General features: G+C 35.3%; 2 protein-coding genes across 3 annotated transcripts; one reads left to right on the top strand and one right to left on the bottom strand.

Moving 5' to 3' along the window:
- Positions 1-70: 70 nt before the first annotated feature.
- Positions 71-7,114, bottom strand: LOC105838906 (cysteine-rich hydrophobic domain-containing protein 2). Its single transcript, XM_012684836.3, has 4 exons — positions 5,846-7,114; positions 5,246-5,456; positions 4,979-5,095; positions 71-4,899 (listed from the first exon to the last, which is right to left on the bottom strand). Exons 1-4 carry the CDS (start codon positions 5,962-5,964, stop codon positions 4,849-4,851), a joined length of 498 nt encoding a protein of 165 aa, XP_012540290.1. The 5' UTR covers positions 5,965-7,114; the 3' UTR covers positions 71-4,848.
- A 640-nt stretch (positions 7,115-7,754) lies between these two features.
- Positions 7,755-12,331, top strand: LOC105838898 (chymotrypsin-like protease CTRL-1). Of its 2 annotated transcripts, XM_036286041.1 has the most exons (4): positions 7,755-10,116; positions 10,678-11,060; positions 11,438-11,664; positions 11,826-11,993. In XM_036286041.1, the coding sequence occupies exons 2-4, from the start codon at positions 10,727-10,729 to the stop codon at positions 11,991-11,993; spliced, it is 729 nt and encodes a 242-aa protein (XP_036141934.1). In that variant the 5' UTR covers positions 7,755-10,116; positions 10,678-10,726. The 2 variants fall into 2 exon arrangements, with proteins under 2 accessions (XP_036141934.1, XP_036141935.1); XM_036286042.1 differs by having other exon boundaries at positions 7,755-11,060; positions 11,826-12,331.
- Positions 12,332-18,949: the final 6,618 nt, after the last annotated feature.

The following is an 18,949-nucleotide window of genomic DNA, read 5'->3' as shown; positions in this document are numbered from 1 at the left end:
ATGCATTAATTAGCAGTGGCTGAAATAATATCAACTAATAGGAACACATTAAGCTTCAAATGTATTCGGCTATCGTACAATCGTATGTTTTATTTTCAAACTGAAAAACACAATTAATAGTTACACAAATTTACACAACTAACAAACAATGTGTGTATAAAAGATAATCGTAGCGGAAAACATTAGTCATACAATAAATCGTTACATCGACTGTTATTTAAAAGCTTGAAATCATATATTTACGTATATTTCATTACGTTATATCTCACATTTTCGCACCTTAATGTTATGATGTTCTGAAGGGATAGCTTTTATCCACTGCGAACTGATGATATGCTGTTTTATCATGCAATCCTGTGCAACGATCGCGAGCTCTTGTAGGTAGTCGTTTTATTTATGCGTAATATATATATATATATATATATATATATATATACATATATATATATATATTTAGGAACCACTCTCATTCTATACAAATATATTTCTTAACATGTATTATTAATATATAATATTTACACTTATGATTCACACAAATTCACGAGTAAAAGGCACATGTTAAAACCACGATAGCTCGATAATAATTTTACTATTAGCCGCTTTTACGCCAAAGATGCGTTTTGCAACTACGATTCGCCTATTGACTTTAACTTTAAACTGTTACGTAAATAAATGCTTTGGCAAGTTACATCTAATGTAATTAATGTATTTAGTTTAATGTAACGTGATATGCGATGTTATATAATTTACTTCTATTGATTAATTTGTCATCGATATCTTCTTGATATCTTGTGGCGATGTATGTATTAAAAAAAATATTCAATCTGAAACGTAAATTTAACACCAAATTTTAGATTCAAATCCGATAATCATTACGCACACGTTTCTTTTCTATCAAAAATATATTCCTTTCCGCTGATGTTTCACAGTGTAATTATCAATATTATATATCTCATCTCACTAAATAACCCGTTGCGGATTCATTATCTTATTTACATTATTATTACACTCTTATGTTTTAACATCAATATAAATCCGCATACACAATCTGCCGCCTTACGCTGAAAAAAAATACTTCCCCTTTTTAGAGTGGTAAATTCGATCTCTCAAATAATAATAACAGAAATCTAAAAAATAATTTCAGATAATATTGGCTTCCTTGCAATATGTACATATTTGTATTTATAATTTATAGTAAATATATTTATATGTGGGCATTCATGAGTATGCGGTGCATTGAATGATATGAGCAAATCGAAGAATTTTTGTTGAGTGATGTGCTTTGATATTTTCTTCATTCATTCATTCAATTATTGCCGAGTTGCCGAGATATTAGCCGAGTTTCTCTGCAAAACAACGCGAATTGAAAAAATAGTTTCAGACCATAAAAGTGTACTTGATTAAAATGCATAATTATCGAAGTGAGTTATGTTAAACCAATTGTTCAAGAGGAAAACTACGCATAAAACATTAATCGTCTCTATTTACGTGTACTATGCAAACTATGTAAATTATATGTCGTCATGTGTTGTAATCTAAGATAGCCTATTATCTATATAAACAATTTGCTCGTTATTTGCTTATTGTATAATTATTTCTTTACATTACATTGCAATTATTGTAATGTTACAATTACTATTATTCTTTGTTCTGGTATCTAAAATAGTAATTTGTGCAGAATGATAAAACATCGACGAAAAACAAATTCTTTAGTTTTTTTTACAGAATCTACATAGTTTGTGGTCTATGAAGGAAGAATTATGTAAATTTTCGCGTAGACAATATGTATACATATATAAGTTATAAAAACTTAATTAATTTTTTAGTATATGTGGCCTTTATAATTGTATACTAAAATATTAATAAATTAAAAAAACAGTGTATGTGTAGTTACATTATTACATTTGTAAACTGAGCGTGGTTAACATTATATGCATTTATCTGATACTTGGTGTACATACGTATTTCAAGAAAGTGCAATTAGACCGTATTTGTATTTAAACAAATTGTTTTTTCGACTTTATCGCGCTGCTTTCTTTTTAGATTTAAAGAAAATTTTAAAGAAATTTTGTAAATATTTTACAAAATAAATTTGAATAATTTATCGACAGATCCATTTAATCTTTACACGGTTATAATTTCGAATCTCCTAATGAATTAAAATTAAAAACTCAGGCTGCGGCCAATTAAGACGAAATTATTACAAAAATCAATCCTCTCTTTCAAACAATAATAAGGATAAAAATTTTGAAAAATGTTTTTTTCTTAAAAATAAATCTTTAAAAAAATTTAAAAAATTAGCATGATAAAATAGAAAACCACTAAATTAAGAGAAACGCAAGCAACGGAATAAAATCTGTCTCTTTTCATCATTATATTAAATATAATCTTTATTTTCTAGAAATACGAGAATTGTTATAAGCACAGTTTAGAACCGTATACTGCGTCCCTTTGACCAATTTAACACAGCCGTAATTTTATTATATACGCTACCAAGAGGATTATGATAACCAGTTTGGAAAGCACATACGCATGGACCCCCCCCCCTCTCTCTTTCTGTGTGTGTGTGTAATTTTCAATATTTGTTCAATTGATCGATTAAAAAAATATTACAGAAATATCGATACTTCCCGCTGTATAGTTATCGGAAAAATAAGAATTGTACAACAATTCGTACATGTGTCCGAAAATATGACAAAGTAATTTTTATGACACTCCTATTATTTGACATACTATTAATTCAACAGATCATTGAGAGTATAATCGTTTCACATTTTATCCATCAAGTGAAATGAGAATCTATATAAATACTTCTGTTTGTTTCATTTTTAAAGATAATTAGTGGGTTAAATACCTACGGTATTTATAATTGAAATCAAATATGGCAATATATAGCATTCTCTGTTAATCTACACGATACAGACGCCTCTAATACAACGTTTGTTACTTTGACTTAATTATTTTATAGAATAAGTACAAATATATTAGAGAAACAGAGTATAAATCTGGTATTCTATAAAAGGCTTTAACGTGTAGAACCGCATAAGATAAAGCACGGGCGTTATGTGTAGCTGTTTGCGACACACATTCAAATTCAAAGCTAGTCTTTTATTCTCAATCACAGCCACTGAACAGCAACAGAAACTTGCAATATTTTCACATGCTTTTTGCATACTTTCCTACAACCATTTTATGTTTTGCGGGCGCTTGAATGAGATGAGTAAATTTACTCGATCTATTCATTAGTGTGAAAGCAATGCGGAGCTGATAACACGCCGCATTATTGCACATGTTATTAGACATGTTAGTAGAGAAATAATGAAGTCTGTGAAGAACTATATTGAATTGTATAATAATGTAAAATAGTGCCTATAAAACAAAGTTTCCTTTACATAGGAGACGTTTTTCTGATGTTTCAATATCCTATCTCTGTTTTATACTATTAACAAGAATAGAGTAAACAGTACTATGATAGAGCAGTGCCACTTACGTGAATTAAAATGTATTATTATTCATAAAATTAAAATTTATTAATGAACAATTTCATCATTCTTCTTAAGACTAGTTAAACATTACGCTTAAAATGAAAACGGATATGTGACAGAAATGTCCGTGAGCTAATTAATCATTTTTCTAACGTCACACGCGGACACAACATTATGCGGTGGTGTAAGCGTAAAAGTTGATAACGTTGATCTTTGCAACAAAAAAAAAAATTAATGAGCTCATTCATGGCAGTCTTCTACAGTATTTCCTATGTCCTTCTGTGCCCGCTAATTGCGCTGATGCTATTCTACAGCTGTGTACTGTTTGCCCTATTACAGACTGGTGCGTTTTGCAATTAAAATTTCGTCTCGTCAGTACATTTTATAGTTATCAGCGATCTACACTTCTTTTAAAATCTATATATCGATACTTTAATCGCACGACGCGTGAATCTTCATCCTAGATGATTCATCATGTTAAAATATCTCGTCAAATTTGTATCAGAAGGTAAAGCTGCGCTTTTTATATCATACTTTCTAATATCACCATGGTAAGAAATTAACCTATTGTTAAAATAAGTTTCTGTATGTATGTACACGTACGTATGTACAACATGAGCGTGCGCGCGTATTGCATTATGCATGATCAGATAGATTGATTAGCGTGACTTATTTTGACGCGTTATTTTTCATACTTTAATACGTTCGTTGTACTGAATCAGATTAATTTCTTACCTGAAAGCTTAAACTCTAGTTGAAGAGTACAGATTATCAAACAAGGAACTCGATAAAAAATAATGAGATTATTTTCGCAACAACTGAATAATGATAAATAAAATTGTCAAATAGCTTTAAGCGCAAACATATCATTTTCTCTATTTAAAAGTTAGAAAATGACGCGTGACTCTATGATCGCATTTATTCCGAATGGATATAAATAATATTTCCGAGATAAATCGTCTGTTCGTAATATTTTTTTCTGTTTAAATTAATTGTAAAGAAATAACCTTATTTTTCTTCCTATAATTATAATCTGATATAATATTAATGCGCACCACATTTAATTGCGCCATGCACATTGTTGAACATTTTGAGAAAGAGAAGTACTGAAAAGCAGATTTCTCTCTCCAACTGATTCTGCAGATTGTTTATAATGCCAAAACTACAATTGCCAGTCTATAAAGTGCCAATCTATAGTCTACGATTCTTACTGATATTTATAAAAATATGTATTACATAAGTACCTATATCATCGCAGCGGCACTTTATCTTCTCTGTATTTCTCTGCATGTCAGTTGCATATTGCACTGATTATTTTTGCACAAGTATTTTTACATTTAATTGCATAATTGCTTCACATTGCTTAGTCGGGCCTGTATATTGGAATCTTTGGAATAAATTCAATTAAAAGAACCTGCAATAACAAGAAAAAACATATCAAGATTATGCAAGATTATGTAAGAATATTCTAAGATAATTTCATTGTGCCTTACATATTCCATCATGGAGGAGCTGTCGCATCTTTGTTTTGCCAGCCTCCAATGCAACCCAAGCTTATGATAGAGTCTGCTATTTTCCCACTCTAATAATTTGTTTAATGAATGCTGAGTCTAAAAAAAACATGTGCGTGTCGAGACTTTGTACATACATTAACATATACTTAAACCTGTTAAATTATCTAACAAGTTTTTCCACAGAGTAAAACAACGTAAAGCAATTTTTCCACTTGTAAATTAAAGTTTTTTTCAATCAATACATACCCTTTTGCTCAAGCAAATAACAGGCCACAGAGAACATCCTAGGGTACAGCAACAGCACACACAACCGCAGAATAACCACTTAACGTTAACAGGTAAAGTCTTTTTTAACACACTGTTCACCCTCATAACAGTCGCCTTAAATTCTTCTGGAGCCACGCGAGACATGAGGCCATTGGGAAATTCCGACTCAAAGCGATTACTGAGACCAAATCTGAAAGAAAAAAAAAATCCCACAGGTCAATAACATTCCTCTTCTATGTAAGCGATAAAATCTGACTTTGAAGATCTCTCTAACAAATGTGGAATATAAAAATATTTGCTCAACTTCAAGGCAAGCAACAACTTAATTATGCAAGATCTATGGATCGCTGAATATGCATTTTCTCGTCAAGGGAGAAACAGCGTCGATCTTTGCGAAAAAGGGAAAGAAAGAGAAAGAGAGACGCGGATCGCCGAGATCAGGTGGCTTTGTTTGCCTCTCTTCTTTTGTGGGAACGCTCGAGTCCCCCTTTCCCCTCCCACATCGCTTCGCCAGACAACAAAGAACCTCTCTCGGGGACGCGCGCGACTCCGGAGTGGCGCCTCACGGGCGAAACTTACACCGTCATGTTGCCAGCCCCGCGGATCACGATCGGGTCCGGTACCATTGCGACGTAGTGCTCCTCCAGGTGCTGCTCGCTCTCCTCCTCCTCCTCGTAGATCGCGTCGAAGTCCGCCATCGCGCTCTCCCCCGCGGAAGACGTGACGAGTCGCGCGCGTGTACGTATACGCGCCGCGTTCAGCAACTACGACGACGGCAGCAACAACAACACAGCCGCCGCGACGTGTTTGTGCGCGCACGCGCGCACCTCCTACCCCTCGGCTGGCCGGCCAGGTCGTCGTGGTTGCAATGTGCTTGTTGGTCGTCAACTGTGACGAGGACGAAGCGAGGACTACGACGATGACGACGGCGCTCTCGCGAGCGCGACCCTCTCGCTCACATCCCCGCTGCAACAGTGAATTCCCGGCACGTTGTCACGTTCGTGCTGTTGCGGCGATCGTCGCGGGGCGACCATCTCCGGGTTATAGGCCAGAGACGCTGCCAGGTGCACTCTCGACAATGACGAAGACGACGACGAGGACGACGACAGCGTTCACGTATCACGTATATGTAACGTCGTTCCACTGATTAAGGTGCAGCAACGACGCGCACTACCCAAACGCAGAATCGCGGATGCGATCCCTTCGCCTCGCAGCTCTTTTCTCGTTGCGATCTCTCCACTCTCCGCCCCGTCGCCCTCCGAATGCTCCGACGAACGTTCCGATCTCAGGTCTGCCAACGGATGAGCGAGTGAGCGTGAGAGAGCGACGATGCGATTTTTGGTGCGACAAACCTCGCGCGTGCGCATCGACGTGAAGCCTAGCAGACGCTCTTACGTATTTTAATCGCGTGTTGAGAGAAAGAGTATCGGTAGATCCCTTTTTATTAAATACGTCGTTTAGGAAATAAATACATTTTTGGCTGCGTGTATAATATTGTAATAATATAAGTCAGATTCCAACACATAGTACAACAGGAAGGGGAGAGGAGAGGGAGATGATTCCATCAAATATTAAAATAAAAATAAATCGAATCAAATTGGGTCAAAATAAATCGAAATATATTTTTTTAATAAGGCTTTATCTTTAAAAGTTAATCGAGTATGTGAACATTTACTGATATTTGACGTAATGATTTTTATGGTTTGTTTACAGGGTTGAGTAAGAGTTAGTCAATATTTTTTCAAACTAAACTTAAAGTTAATGGCCCATAAAATATATTTAATTAAATGTTACATGAACAAAAAACTAAATTTAAAAGTTAAGATTATATTAACATAAATTAAATTAAAAGTTAATTTTAAAAAGTGTTATTTATATTAAATTGGCATATCAAATTTTTGAAAACTTAGATTATTCTAAATAACAAAACAATTACAATATCGATCAAGTAAATTTTCTATTATTTGTAGGTTACATTATGTAAAACAAAAAAATGTTATATCATATAAATGAAGGTACATGGACATCAGTTTTATGTAGATTTAACTCTTTTTCAGAATCCTTCATCGATTTCCAACTTGAAACTTCAGTTTTTTCTTTTGCAGAATTATCTGTCCTCTTTTGAGAACCCACTTTCTCCGATAGACACAAACTGTACTTTCTCCTTTCTATCACCCTGTTTCCGTTGTTTTATTTTCTGAGACTTTCAAAAATTATCATAACTGATGGACTTTCGTATCTCCAATTTTAGATTAAGGGCTTCATTAAGAGTCTAAAGACTCGATTGTGAATAAATCCTACAGTTAAATAGCGGGATAACTGAAAAGCGCTGATGTGATCGAGCATCGGTAATTATATTAAAAATACATAACAATAAAATTTATCGTACGATATGAAAAAAAGAAAAGTTGAAAAATTCAAAATTATTTTTACAATCAATTAATTGCTAATATATATTTAAATAATTTGTTGTATTTTTTTACTATAACTAACTATATATAAAAGTTATATACAAAAAAGTATAGATTAAAAATTTTATATTAAATTAAATTATACATAAAATAATTAACACAGTTTCTAATCAACTATTTAAATATAATTATTGAGACTACTAAGCCGGCCACACATGTTTAAGTAAATTTATTAAGTATATTTATGCAAGTCAACCATATTTACGATAACTATACAGTTTTATCCTCTATATGTTCTAATTTTGGATTTGCACAATTTGCTTATGTAAACATATATGTGTAGCTTAAAAGCAATTACGTAAAACACGTTAAAGAATTGTTCCTTAACTGAAATTAAAAATCCAATAATAGTAAAAAAAAAGATTGACAAGCAATTATCTCGTAAGAACAGATTTTAAAGAAAATAAGTGTAAACAGAGTTATTGCTAAGTAAAAATTTGCAACTGTTTTTATATTATCAATAATAACTGTAATAATATTATCAATATTAATTGAGTAATTATAAAAGAAATATAATAAAAGGAGCAAGGATGTATCTATCATATTTCAAAGTATTATTAAAAATTTAATATTTTTACAGATTGTTCTATTATTTTGAATATGTAAAATTTGAGCATAATTCTCTTATTAGTTTAAAAGTTCTTTCATTTTTTACTTACTCTTGATTCTTATGTAAAATAGATCCTTTTTTTCGTAGTAGAGTGCAATCACGTATGTATACACGTAATGTATAATATTTACATTTTACGTGTATCACAATAGCAATCCCAGTGACGTCTAAAAACAAATATAAATTCAATAAAATTAATAGCAAAATCCCACTAAGAGAATTTTCGATAAAATAGAATTGCAGTTTTAAAAGATATTATTAGCCTGTTCTTTTTCGCTGCATTGCTGCACTGATGGTGCAGTAAGTTAGAATGAAAAAAAAAAAAAAAAAAAAAAAAAAAAATTTATCTTACTTTAACTTGTTGCACCAATGCAGCAGTGCAGCTAAAAAGAACAAGCCTTATGCTAAACCGATGTTCAATTAATCTATTTTAAGTGACGCAAGTCTTTAATATTGAAATATTTCTTGCTGCAATATTGTTTTATGTAACGTTACATTGCACAAGTTCCTCGAAACGTTCTCGGAATTCAAAACAAAATTCCTCGGAAGTTACAAATTGCTTCCCATTTATTTTTAAATATTACACAATTGTTATGCTAATAAGTATAGTAAACTGAAAGTAATCCGCAAAAAGGTTCATTTACGTTCTTTTTAAATCAACTTTAGACTGCGCGAAGAAAGCGAAAACTGACGGGGTTATATAATACATCGTTTGCAGGGGAAAAAAAGGATCAGCACGATTGATCGGTCGTGCGGTTTATACTTATGCACGCAAGATCGAACTACGGTAAAAAAAGTACATCCGGTCCGAAGCTCAGCTTCGTAGCGCGAGGATCTCGCGATGATAAACGATGAATCATAGCAATACGCACGCGAGTTACGTTATTCGTACGTGCAAAAATACCCCTGAGTCATTACGTGGCTTTGAGTGCGTTTCAATCAGAGTGCAACGGCCGCTCGACTGGAAATCGCGGAACTGTCAGCGCCGTAATAGAATGATTGCCAATCAAATCGATGAAACGGTTGAGATTAATAGAAACGGCAACACCTTCTCTCCAGATGACACGTTAACTCGCTGGCGCATTTCGCAATTGAAACAATAATTGCAGCAATATACATATAATTTATAAAAAAGCGCAGCAAAAGATATATTTAAAATATATTTAAAATGTGTCGTTATTGTTATGACAATATATTATTATATAACAGATTTAAATACACACATTTGATAAGAGAAACAAGAAAAACATTCCATTTCTTTTTAATTTTTGTGTAAATTTTAAGTGAAATATTTTTTATATATAGCAAAACTTCGATAAAATTTAACGTTCAAAAAAACGTTCAAAAATTTTTCAATCTAAAAAAATGTGAGAGCCGTGAGTTATACGTTTAATGCGTCAATCAATCAAATCGATAAAGTTAATAAAAAGAGATAAAGCATTACGTAAAAATCGATAATAATAATTGATTATTTTTATGATCTATGACGAAATGAGGCAGTGTTAGGGTTAACGTATTTCTTCCACCCTGCAGCAGTTTCTCTGTGTTACACTTGACTGATTAAATCATAAATAGCAGCGATCTGCGAAAATTTTCAATAGTATATACAATGGATTCGTGGAGTGCAAAGGCTTTCGTGTTTTTCCTGATTGTTTCGGCGTCGCGTAAAAATGTTCAAACGCAGTCTCAGAACTTCAATAACGAAAGGATTACTATTGATTTTAATAATGGTGTCATTACGATTAATAATCAACTGTCCGTGTCTAACAGTGAGTACAATCGCATTCTCGACAATTAAAGAACTTTGTAGTAAAAAATAATATGTGCGTACTGTTTTGTTAGATTTATAATAATATAGTAATAGAATAAGTAAAATTTAGGGAACAAATTTGATAAGGTCGATTAAAACGAGTAGATCACGTAAAAATGGAGTATTAATTTACAATTTCTTTATTCTTATTTGCGAGACGTTACGATTTAATTTAGTCTTTTTCAGTCATTAAACGTTCATTATGTAATTAATAGCATAAAAAATTACGCAAAATTGGTCGATTTTGATGTTACCTCGACCTTATCAAATTTGTTTAATTGCTTAGTAAAACGAGGGAAAGAAACTATAAAATTTATAGAACTTGTAATTTTAGTAATACACCATTTATATACGATCTGTTTAATAATACGTTTATTAATGAATAACGCCTATCATGTAATTCGTTTTTATCAATGCTATTATATCTGTGATTTTAGAGGCTAAATTTATTATATTATGCATTTTTATATTTATATCCGTATATATTCTTATTACCATTTACATCTTTTTCTCGAGAAAGAGTCCACTGTTTTCTGTGAATATCTTTTTATCGTCGAAAAGCCAAACAAATGGAGAGGATAGCCGGCGGAAGTTACGCGAATGAAGGTCAATTTCCGTTCATGGCCGTGGTGCATCGATTGATCGATGGTAGGAGAGTTGCTCAGTGCGGCGGTACTATAATTTCGGAAAGATGGGTGCTGACCGCGGGGCACTGCATCGCGAAGTTCCCGCGAAGGTTCTTCGTGATATTTGGAATCGTTGACAAGACCGGAATCGGTTACGACGTGAACCGGGGACCCGGAGTCTCGATGATGACTTCACGGGCTCATGTACATCCCAACTATTTCTTCAGCAAGAACGATATCGGACTATTGCACATGCCGAAAGATATTCCCTTTTCAGGTAATAAAAATTCATCAATGCGCAATACAGAACGTGTAATTTTTGTATTCTTTGACAATAAAATTGAAGAAAGGAGGAAAATTACACGGAGGAAATTCATTAATATTGACATTTGAATTTTGTTTTTCGTTAGCGTTCCTCAAACAAAACTTTGAAAATATATATGTAAATTAGAAAGACATTTATTTCTTTAATTATCTAAGCAGATCATGTTTTTATTACATTAGTATTGACACAGTGTAGTTTGGTTTCCGAAAAATAATGAGACGGTGCCGTTTCAAGAGGCTGATGCCACTGACGACCTTCCTCTAAATAATAAACGTGGCATTTTTTACTTTTTATTTTTTTTTACGTTTCGCTGAAATTTTTAATTCCAGAAAAAATTCAACCGATACATCTGGCTGGACCGAAGGAGGGTAAAGTTATGGCCGACACGATGGCCTATGTGGTTGGATGGGGTCGCGATGGCTTCGGTCGCACAGGTATCAAGAAACTCAAGTACGCCCTAATGCCGTTAATTTCAAAACGCGAGTGCGTCTCGTACTGGAGAGTGGACTACAGAAATATATGCACGGAACCGGGACTTGGGAAGAACGCGTGCCAGGTAACGCTCGAAATTAATTTTGCGTTAAAAAAAGAAATTCGGATCTACATATTTACCTAGAATTTACAAATAACAGATTTTTTTACATTTTTCTTCAATATAAGTGGACAATATTTATAATATTTTTCATACGTTATTTATTGTAATTTGATATGTTACAGGGTGACAGCGGGGGTCCTCTTTTCGTAATGAAGGATGATCGACCACTACAAATTGGTATTGTTAGCTACGGAGACGCAAACTGTCCGAGCAGTAGACCCGGAGTATATACTAGAGTGGCGGCATTTGCGGAATGGATCCGACGTGTCACTGGAGTAGAATTCGAATAAATAAACCAAATAAATTAACGCTATGAAAAGATCGTCTCTTTTTAAATTATGCAACCTCTCGATAATCACGTATCATATCCTGTAGATATATTGAGCGATAACTTCCTTCTAATTTGCATTACTGTAAAAATGTATGTTTTATTTAGCTTGGAATTGAGATAAGAAATTTCCAAGATCCTGCTGTGTTCACATCAAGATTACATCTACATCAAGTATTTACATATTGTTTACGTTACGCTTAGATGAATATTGTATACGATTCATGCTATATAAGTTATTATAATTGGGATTACATAATTAAAATTGTTAACATCCGTTTAAATTAAATGAAAAGGTAACTAAAAACAAAATTGCAAATAAAATATAATTTCCATAATTTATGACAAAATATACATTTTTATGACATAACTTAGATCAGATTATTGTTTACATAGATGCCACGTTATACGTAGGTTACATTGTATACCCGTAATTATTTATATGTTACGTGTAAAATGTTCAACTCTGCAATTTTTGTTCATCTTCTATTTCATATCTGTCTTCCTTTCCGTCGAGTTATTATCCGTCGAGCAGCCAACTCGTAGGATATAAAATTTTCTCGTGGGATTAAAGGTTGGTAGTTCAGTAGTCTTAATTATATATTTATCGATTTAAGTGTTATCTTAAAATGTCAATCAATCACAGAGTATTAGCATCTTAAGACATTACTTGAGAAAATCTTGAAATAAGAATCGATTGAATGAATATCAGTCTAAGATAGCGATAAGATGGCCAAGACGATATACATCTCAGTATGTTATCGATATTATCGACAGTGGCAATACACACAACTGTCATCATAAAGTAATATAAATTAAAATTATAAAATTCTATAAGTATTATTTAAAGTTTTGCCAATGCGCTCTTTTATGTAGAAAAGCAAAATTAAAAATTATCTTATCGGTTGTTAATCTTAAAGTTAGTTAATTCACTTTTCGTTCTTACAGTCCGCGTATGATGGCGACATTGTCTCTCAATATTTTGTTTGCATTTAATCATTTATAAATGAAATTAGAATTAAATTTAAAATGTGATATTACATGATATACAAATAATAATGTGTTTATATGCAAGCGAAATCAGGCCTCTGTGAATTTTTTATAATAAAAAAAAAGTAACAAATCAGTGAAAAATATAAATAAATAACAACACGTATACTTACGTACATATTATGACGTTAGATTTATATTATATTCGATGTTTTCTGCGTCTTTTTATAATAAGTATGTTACAATACGTCCGTAATACGCGCGCGTTGGTCTTTAATAAAACATTCAATTATTAATGTACATGTCCTATATAAAAAAATCGGGTAAACCAGAGTAATTTGTAGAAAGATGACAAATTGTCATTAAAAATTGACGCGTATATTACTAATTGGGCTAAAATAATATTTACGCACGCGCGTTATCTTTCAGCGGCAATTATTTTTTGAAAATCATTCGTGTTGCTCGACTTTTCTGTGCAACGCGCGGATCGTCGTGTCACATTATAATATTTGGCGGCGTGTGCAGTAGAATGCACGTCGAGCTCCGAGCGTAACTGTGGCTCCTCGGACGTGTACATAGTAATCACGGACGCTTCTCGGCACAGTTAAAATGTGATTAAAGCGGTCACGGATGAGAGCCGGCGCGATTGCCGGGGCCGATAAAAATCGCGGCGAAACAGAGGCGAGGAAAGGTGATGAGATGCGATTTATAATTGTCCGGCACAAATGCAGAAGTCCATTGTCCTATTCGGGCAGCTATTACCGCAAAATCGTAGCGGAGGTTTCCTTCCCCGAGCTTAATCGCTTACCTCGGCGACGATCCGACGAAATTGCTGCTTCCCAAGTGCTCCCACGCGAACTCGTGTCACGCGAGAAGATATTGGAGATATTCTGAATTATCAAACGCGCCGAAAAAAATCGTGCAACCGATACGATTAATGGCAGATAAAATCTGAAAAAAAAAGTTTCCTCCGCACAATCATTATAAACATAAAAGTTTATAGCTATAATTAAAATTTTAAGAAGCAGACGAGAATTTAATAAATAAAGCGAAAATGAAAAGGGCGATTTTGCGCGCGTCAATATTCATTCCCATAATTTCTTAAAGCTTTTTTTTTTAAGTATCAAATAAATTTATTAGAATTGTTACTTTAAGTATGCCTCGTTTCCAATCATCACAATGATAACGCATTTTAAAACGGCATTATGTGTCGCGTGAGTCGCATATTCCTTGATTACGAGTTTAATACCATTACTCATTAGTAATTTGAGAAAATCGCAATTAGAACTTTATGTTGCGTTCTTGTCCCGGATTCTTTTAAATATCTCGACGTGTATAATTTGTGATAATGCCGGGCGAGTGTAATTTAGCACGAGGGGATCCTCTTTTTTCGATATAAAGGTCTCGTTGTACTTTATGCTTGCCAAGGAAGATGTATTTCAGTCGAACACTAGGTTAATTTCGATGATAATACGCGCCCTTTTGTGTACCGGCTGGCGTACCATATTTATACATTTTTACACGCCAATTTTACGGTCTGTTGAAGCGACTGTGTATGATACATAGTCATGGCACTCCAATTTTCCATTCTTTAGCTCCTTTCTCTCATATATGCGCTCGTGACGAAAAATGGCGAGTCGTGAGAATTTACAAAATTATTTTGCGCTTTATTAATATATTATCATTAATGGTAATTGGTAATTAAATGGAAATAACGAAGGGATGCCGCTCAATGCCTTTTCTTCGTCGCGCCATTAATAAGATTTACGGATTTGCGTTGTTATGTCATCTATGAATTATACCTGCTTGAAAATATAGGCAGATCGACCTGTGCATTACGCGTTAAAAGATACGCGACGGCGCCGGTTAATAACATATCCAGGCATGTGTTATATATAAACACGTACCAGCGGCGAAAGTCGTAATCGGTCACGATTTAACATCACTCATTAACCCCGCTAATAGCCTACATCATCAGAAAATCGGTTTCGTCTTAATCTTAACGCCGTCTCTTCCGCGATACACATTCGCGGTATAAAATCATTTATTCTGGAATCAAATTGTGTTTTCTCGGGAATAATTAAATCTGGGTACTATCATTATCTGTCTTACATATCTGTGGAACATATAATGTGTAGAATTAACCAAGCTTTCTTTGTTTCAATAAGTATTATAAATATTAGTTTCCCATATTTCATATTCGTAAATTATTTTGCTTTGATTATATCTGAATAAAAAAAACTAAAAATGTCCTTAAAGTAGCATTCAATATGTTAAAATATGATGATAACTCCATGAGAACCACATGAAAAATCACTTGTAAAATTAACATTTTATATATATTTTCTGAAGTAATATTGTCTAGAAAGTAAATTAAGATTTTTATTTAAACTCTCTCTTTTGCATGAGTTTTCGAAAGAGAGTTTTCGAAAAATAGGAAATTTAAAAGCTTAGTTCTAAAATTAGGATGTCGAGATCCTGTCCCGATAACAAGCAAGATCTCGAAAAAATCATAGATCCGTAAATCAGATAGGCGAGTCCTCTCGGCAATCTTAAATCGAGCAACATTTTATTTTTGGCATTTAGAGCGGCCTCTTCAAACATTGATGCGACCGTCGTGCATGACGGTTGATTCAAGCCTGTCGTGGATAAACACGAGAACATTTTACACGACGTCTTCCTTTTCTTCCACGTCGTAGAGGGGGTTAAAAAGACGGCGATTAGTCAAGCGAAATCGTCCATCGCGTCTGAACATACGAGGAACATATGCGACTTGAGTTACGCGGCACCTCTCGAAATAGAGAGAGAGAAAGGAAGAGGGGGAGGGAGAGAGAGAGAGAGAGAGAGAGAGAGAGAGAGAGAGAGAGAGAGAGAGAGAGAGAGAGAAAGAGAGAAAGGGTAGCCGGTGCACCGAGTGGAAGTCGACGAGACCGAAAGTACCGACTCGACATTCTTTTCGGCTAACCGCCTACTTAATTAAAACAACATTAAGCCGGCCGGCTTGCGCTGCCCATGGACCGTGCAGCAGACAGACGAAACGAGAAAGAGTTGCTGCGGAACGCGAACGAGTGGGTGGGAGGCAGGGAGGGAGAGAGGGAGGGCGATTGCAAAGCGGCTTTTAAATCTCTCGAGCTGCGACTGCAGCTGCCGATGCGTCGGTTCTTCCCCCCAACCTCTCTCCCTCTCCCCCCTCCCCCGCGCCGCTTATTAAATTAGCTATGTCCAATCGATTCGCGGATTTTCTGGAATAACAAATCCCAGGGACACGCGGCTGTGCGACGAACGCGTGACTTCTCGAGGAACGCGTTTCTCCTAATGAGGATGTCACAGGTCGAGAAGCTTTTTTTCCCCCGTCATCCACGCTATGATATCAAATTTATATACGCGCGTGTCCGCAAGCTGGGTGGCTCGCTAATTTACGCGCACCTGTCGACGGATTGAGCAACCGTGTCACATACGTTATTGGAGTTTGGCAACGTTTCGCCATGTATCAGGACGCCTTTGCTCTTCCGCTTAGTTGTCGGCTAGTAACGAGCGCTGCTTGCCACTTACGGAGAGACGGTGAGAAATGCAAAATGTAAAAATGACCGGAAAGCAAGTTTACTAAATCACGCGTCAATGTATGCGAGAGTTTCGAGAATTATGCCTACGTCTACGTGCAGTTTATTTATCATCTGGCATTCGTTCAGCGATTTCTCTCGCTGTTGTATTAAATCAAATAATTATTAGACGCGTGTACAGAGAGGTTTCAACGAGCCTTTTACCAGCAGGTAGGCTTTTTGCAGCGGTTTTTGTGGCGGGGATATAAAATAAAATCTTTTGCATTAAATCTTTTCAAACTTTTTTGATTGATATGATAATTTCCTTTAAACCTAAAATAGCATTGTGTATAAAAGAAAACTTCAGTAGTAATTTAAGCGAAAATAAAATATAAGATGTTTGAAAAATGATATTCATAAGAAAGGAGTTTAAAAAATATTTTAGAATTAAAAAGTAAAGCTTCATCATGTTCGTGTAAGTGTACATGAAATATTTATGAATTACATAATTCTTTTTAATGTGATGTCTTACGTCACATTAGTAAAAATATGATGCTTGTTATTACATTAAAATCATTATTATAATCAGTTTTCTTTCAATTTTTTCCGTATCAATATTTATCCAAATTATGAAGAAAATACTTTTAAATACTGAATTATCATTTTGATTGTTTAAATGGTGTTCATAGTAAAATTACTTAAAGATATATATAAATGTAATCATGTAAACTCCTTTCTACTTTTTATAAGCTGCTGAATTTTGTTAAGATGCTTGTTACCAGCACCAGTATTATTAAATTAATTATCAATTTAATCTGTGATATTATTATTCAATTTACAACTCAGCGTTCCAAAAATTAATTTTATACAGAACTGGAAAATAATTGTAAACATTTACTCAGAAATATTATTAGACACTAAAATAAGATAATTTACCTCTGATTAAATAAGACTTACTTCTACTTATTTGTGTTATGTTCACTTATCGGTTTCACTTGTTATTGTTTAGAATAAAATTCTTCATGCAATTAATCTTTGAAGATAACTGCATGTTCGTGTTTAGGGCCAAAGGCGGCCATCCGTCCTTTCAAATTTCGTGTGTCTCAAGAAGAAACGAACACGTGACGTTAACTAAACGGCCACGTTTCGTTAATAATTTCTAAGAGACGTGCGATGATAACCACGTATCAAATGCATATATATGTTTCGAAATCACACCTATTTGAGAACAGCTTGGATTCCTTTGTCCTATCTGAGCGACCGCGCGGGAATTAGATCCAATTTACGTGCTCGGGTCCTTCGGCAGTTCTTGTTTTCAGGTGACACGCGTTTCCGCGAAGTCGAGATGGCCGCGTCGCGACGCGTCGCGCCGCCGCGCCGTACCGTTTATCGTACGCACCATACGAGTGGCAACTGGTAATGGGCTAACAACTCTCGCTAGAAATAGCGTGCACACGGGACTTAGCCAATTAAATGCAATGGCGAGAGGCCCTCTTCACGGTCGTGACACTTAGCGGCCTTAAGTAGCGAGATTTAGAGGCGGCAGGTGCTTTCTCTCTGATATCGAAGAGAGGGCTACCCCTCGTCTACCTCCTCCTCCTCTCCCTCCTCCTTCACCTCCTCTTCGTCTGCCACCCTCGCTTGCAGTTTCATCCCGTTTCCCTGCCGGGCGCCCCGAGGAAAAACACGTGAATGCCTGCCGCCGCTTTGGCAAGCACCGCCTCGCGTATTAATAATGAGCGCTTGACGCCGCGCCAGACCAAGCGCCCAGCTTTTACGGAGAGCTGACGGCCGAGCCGGATGAGGGGTCTCGTCGGCGGCGGCCCGACGTCTTTCCAGAGCCACGCGATGCGATGGGATGCGATGGGAAGCACGCGTGATGCGTGATCGGTATCCCTCGTCCGATTATCTTATTCCATAGGAATTCCGCACACTCGCGACTGCGAAGACAACACGACGACGACGACGGTCGTCCCCGCGCGGTTCTTATGAAAATTGAGTCGTCCTAGGAGACGAAATTTGTATCACCAACTTCCAACCGTTAACCCGCGCGTAACAGGTATCTCCCAGCAAAATCGACAAAGTCCTTCCGTGCTCCACTGACGAACCGCGCACGCGGGGACGAGCCCAACTATTCTGGTCGTTAAGTTTTACAGTTGCAGATAACCGCGGGTCGTCCAGCATCTCTGGCCATTTATGATTGACTGCATCAGGTAGGTGTGCAAACAACCTACCTCGTACGACAAGGATAAGAAAGAAATATGCTTTCCTCCTGGATCCTAACGGCAGATAAAAAGGACTCGAAGAATTAGTAGTACTCTAAAATTCTTTTTAGGGAAGATTTTAGATACCTGGGTTGTATTATAGGTCTCCTATGCATTTCTCTTTT

Source organism: Monomorium pharaonis, chromosome 4 (assembly GCF_013373865.1).
Source record: "Monomorium pharaonis isolate MP-MQ-018 chromosome 4, ASM1337386v2, whole genome shotgun sequence".
Classification (NCBI taxonomy): Eukaryota; Metazoa; Arthropoda; class Insecta; order Hymenoptera; family Formicidae; genus Monomorium; species Monomorium pharaonis.
Note: the sequence above shows the minus strand (reverse complement) of the source record. Positions and strands in the feature narration are given on the sequence as shown.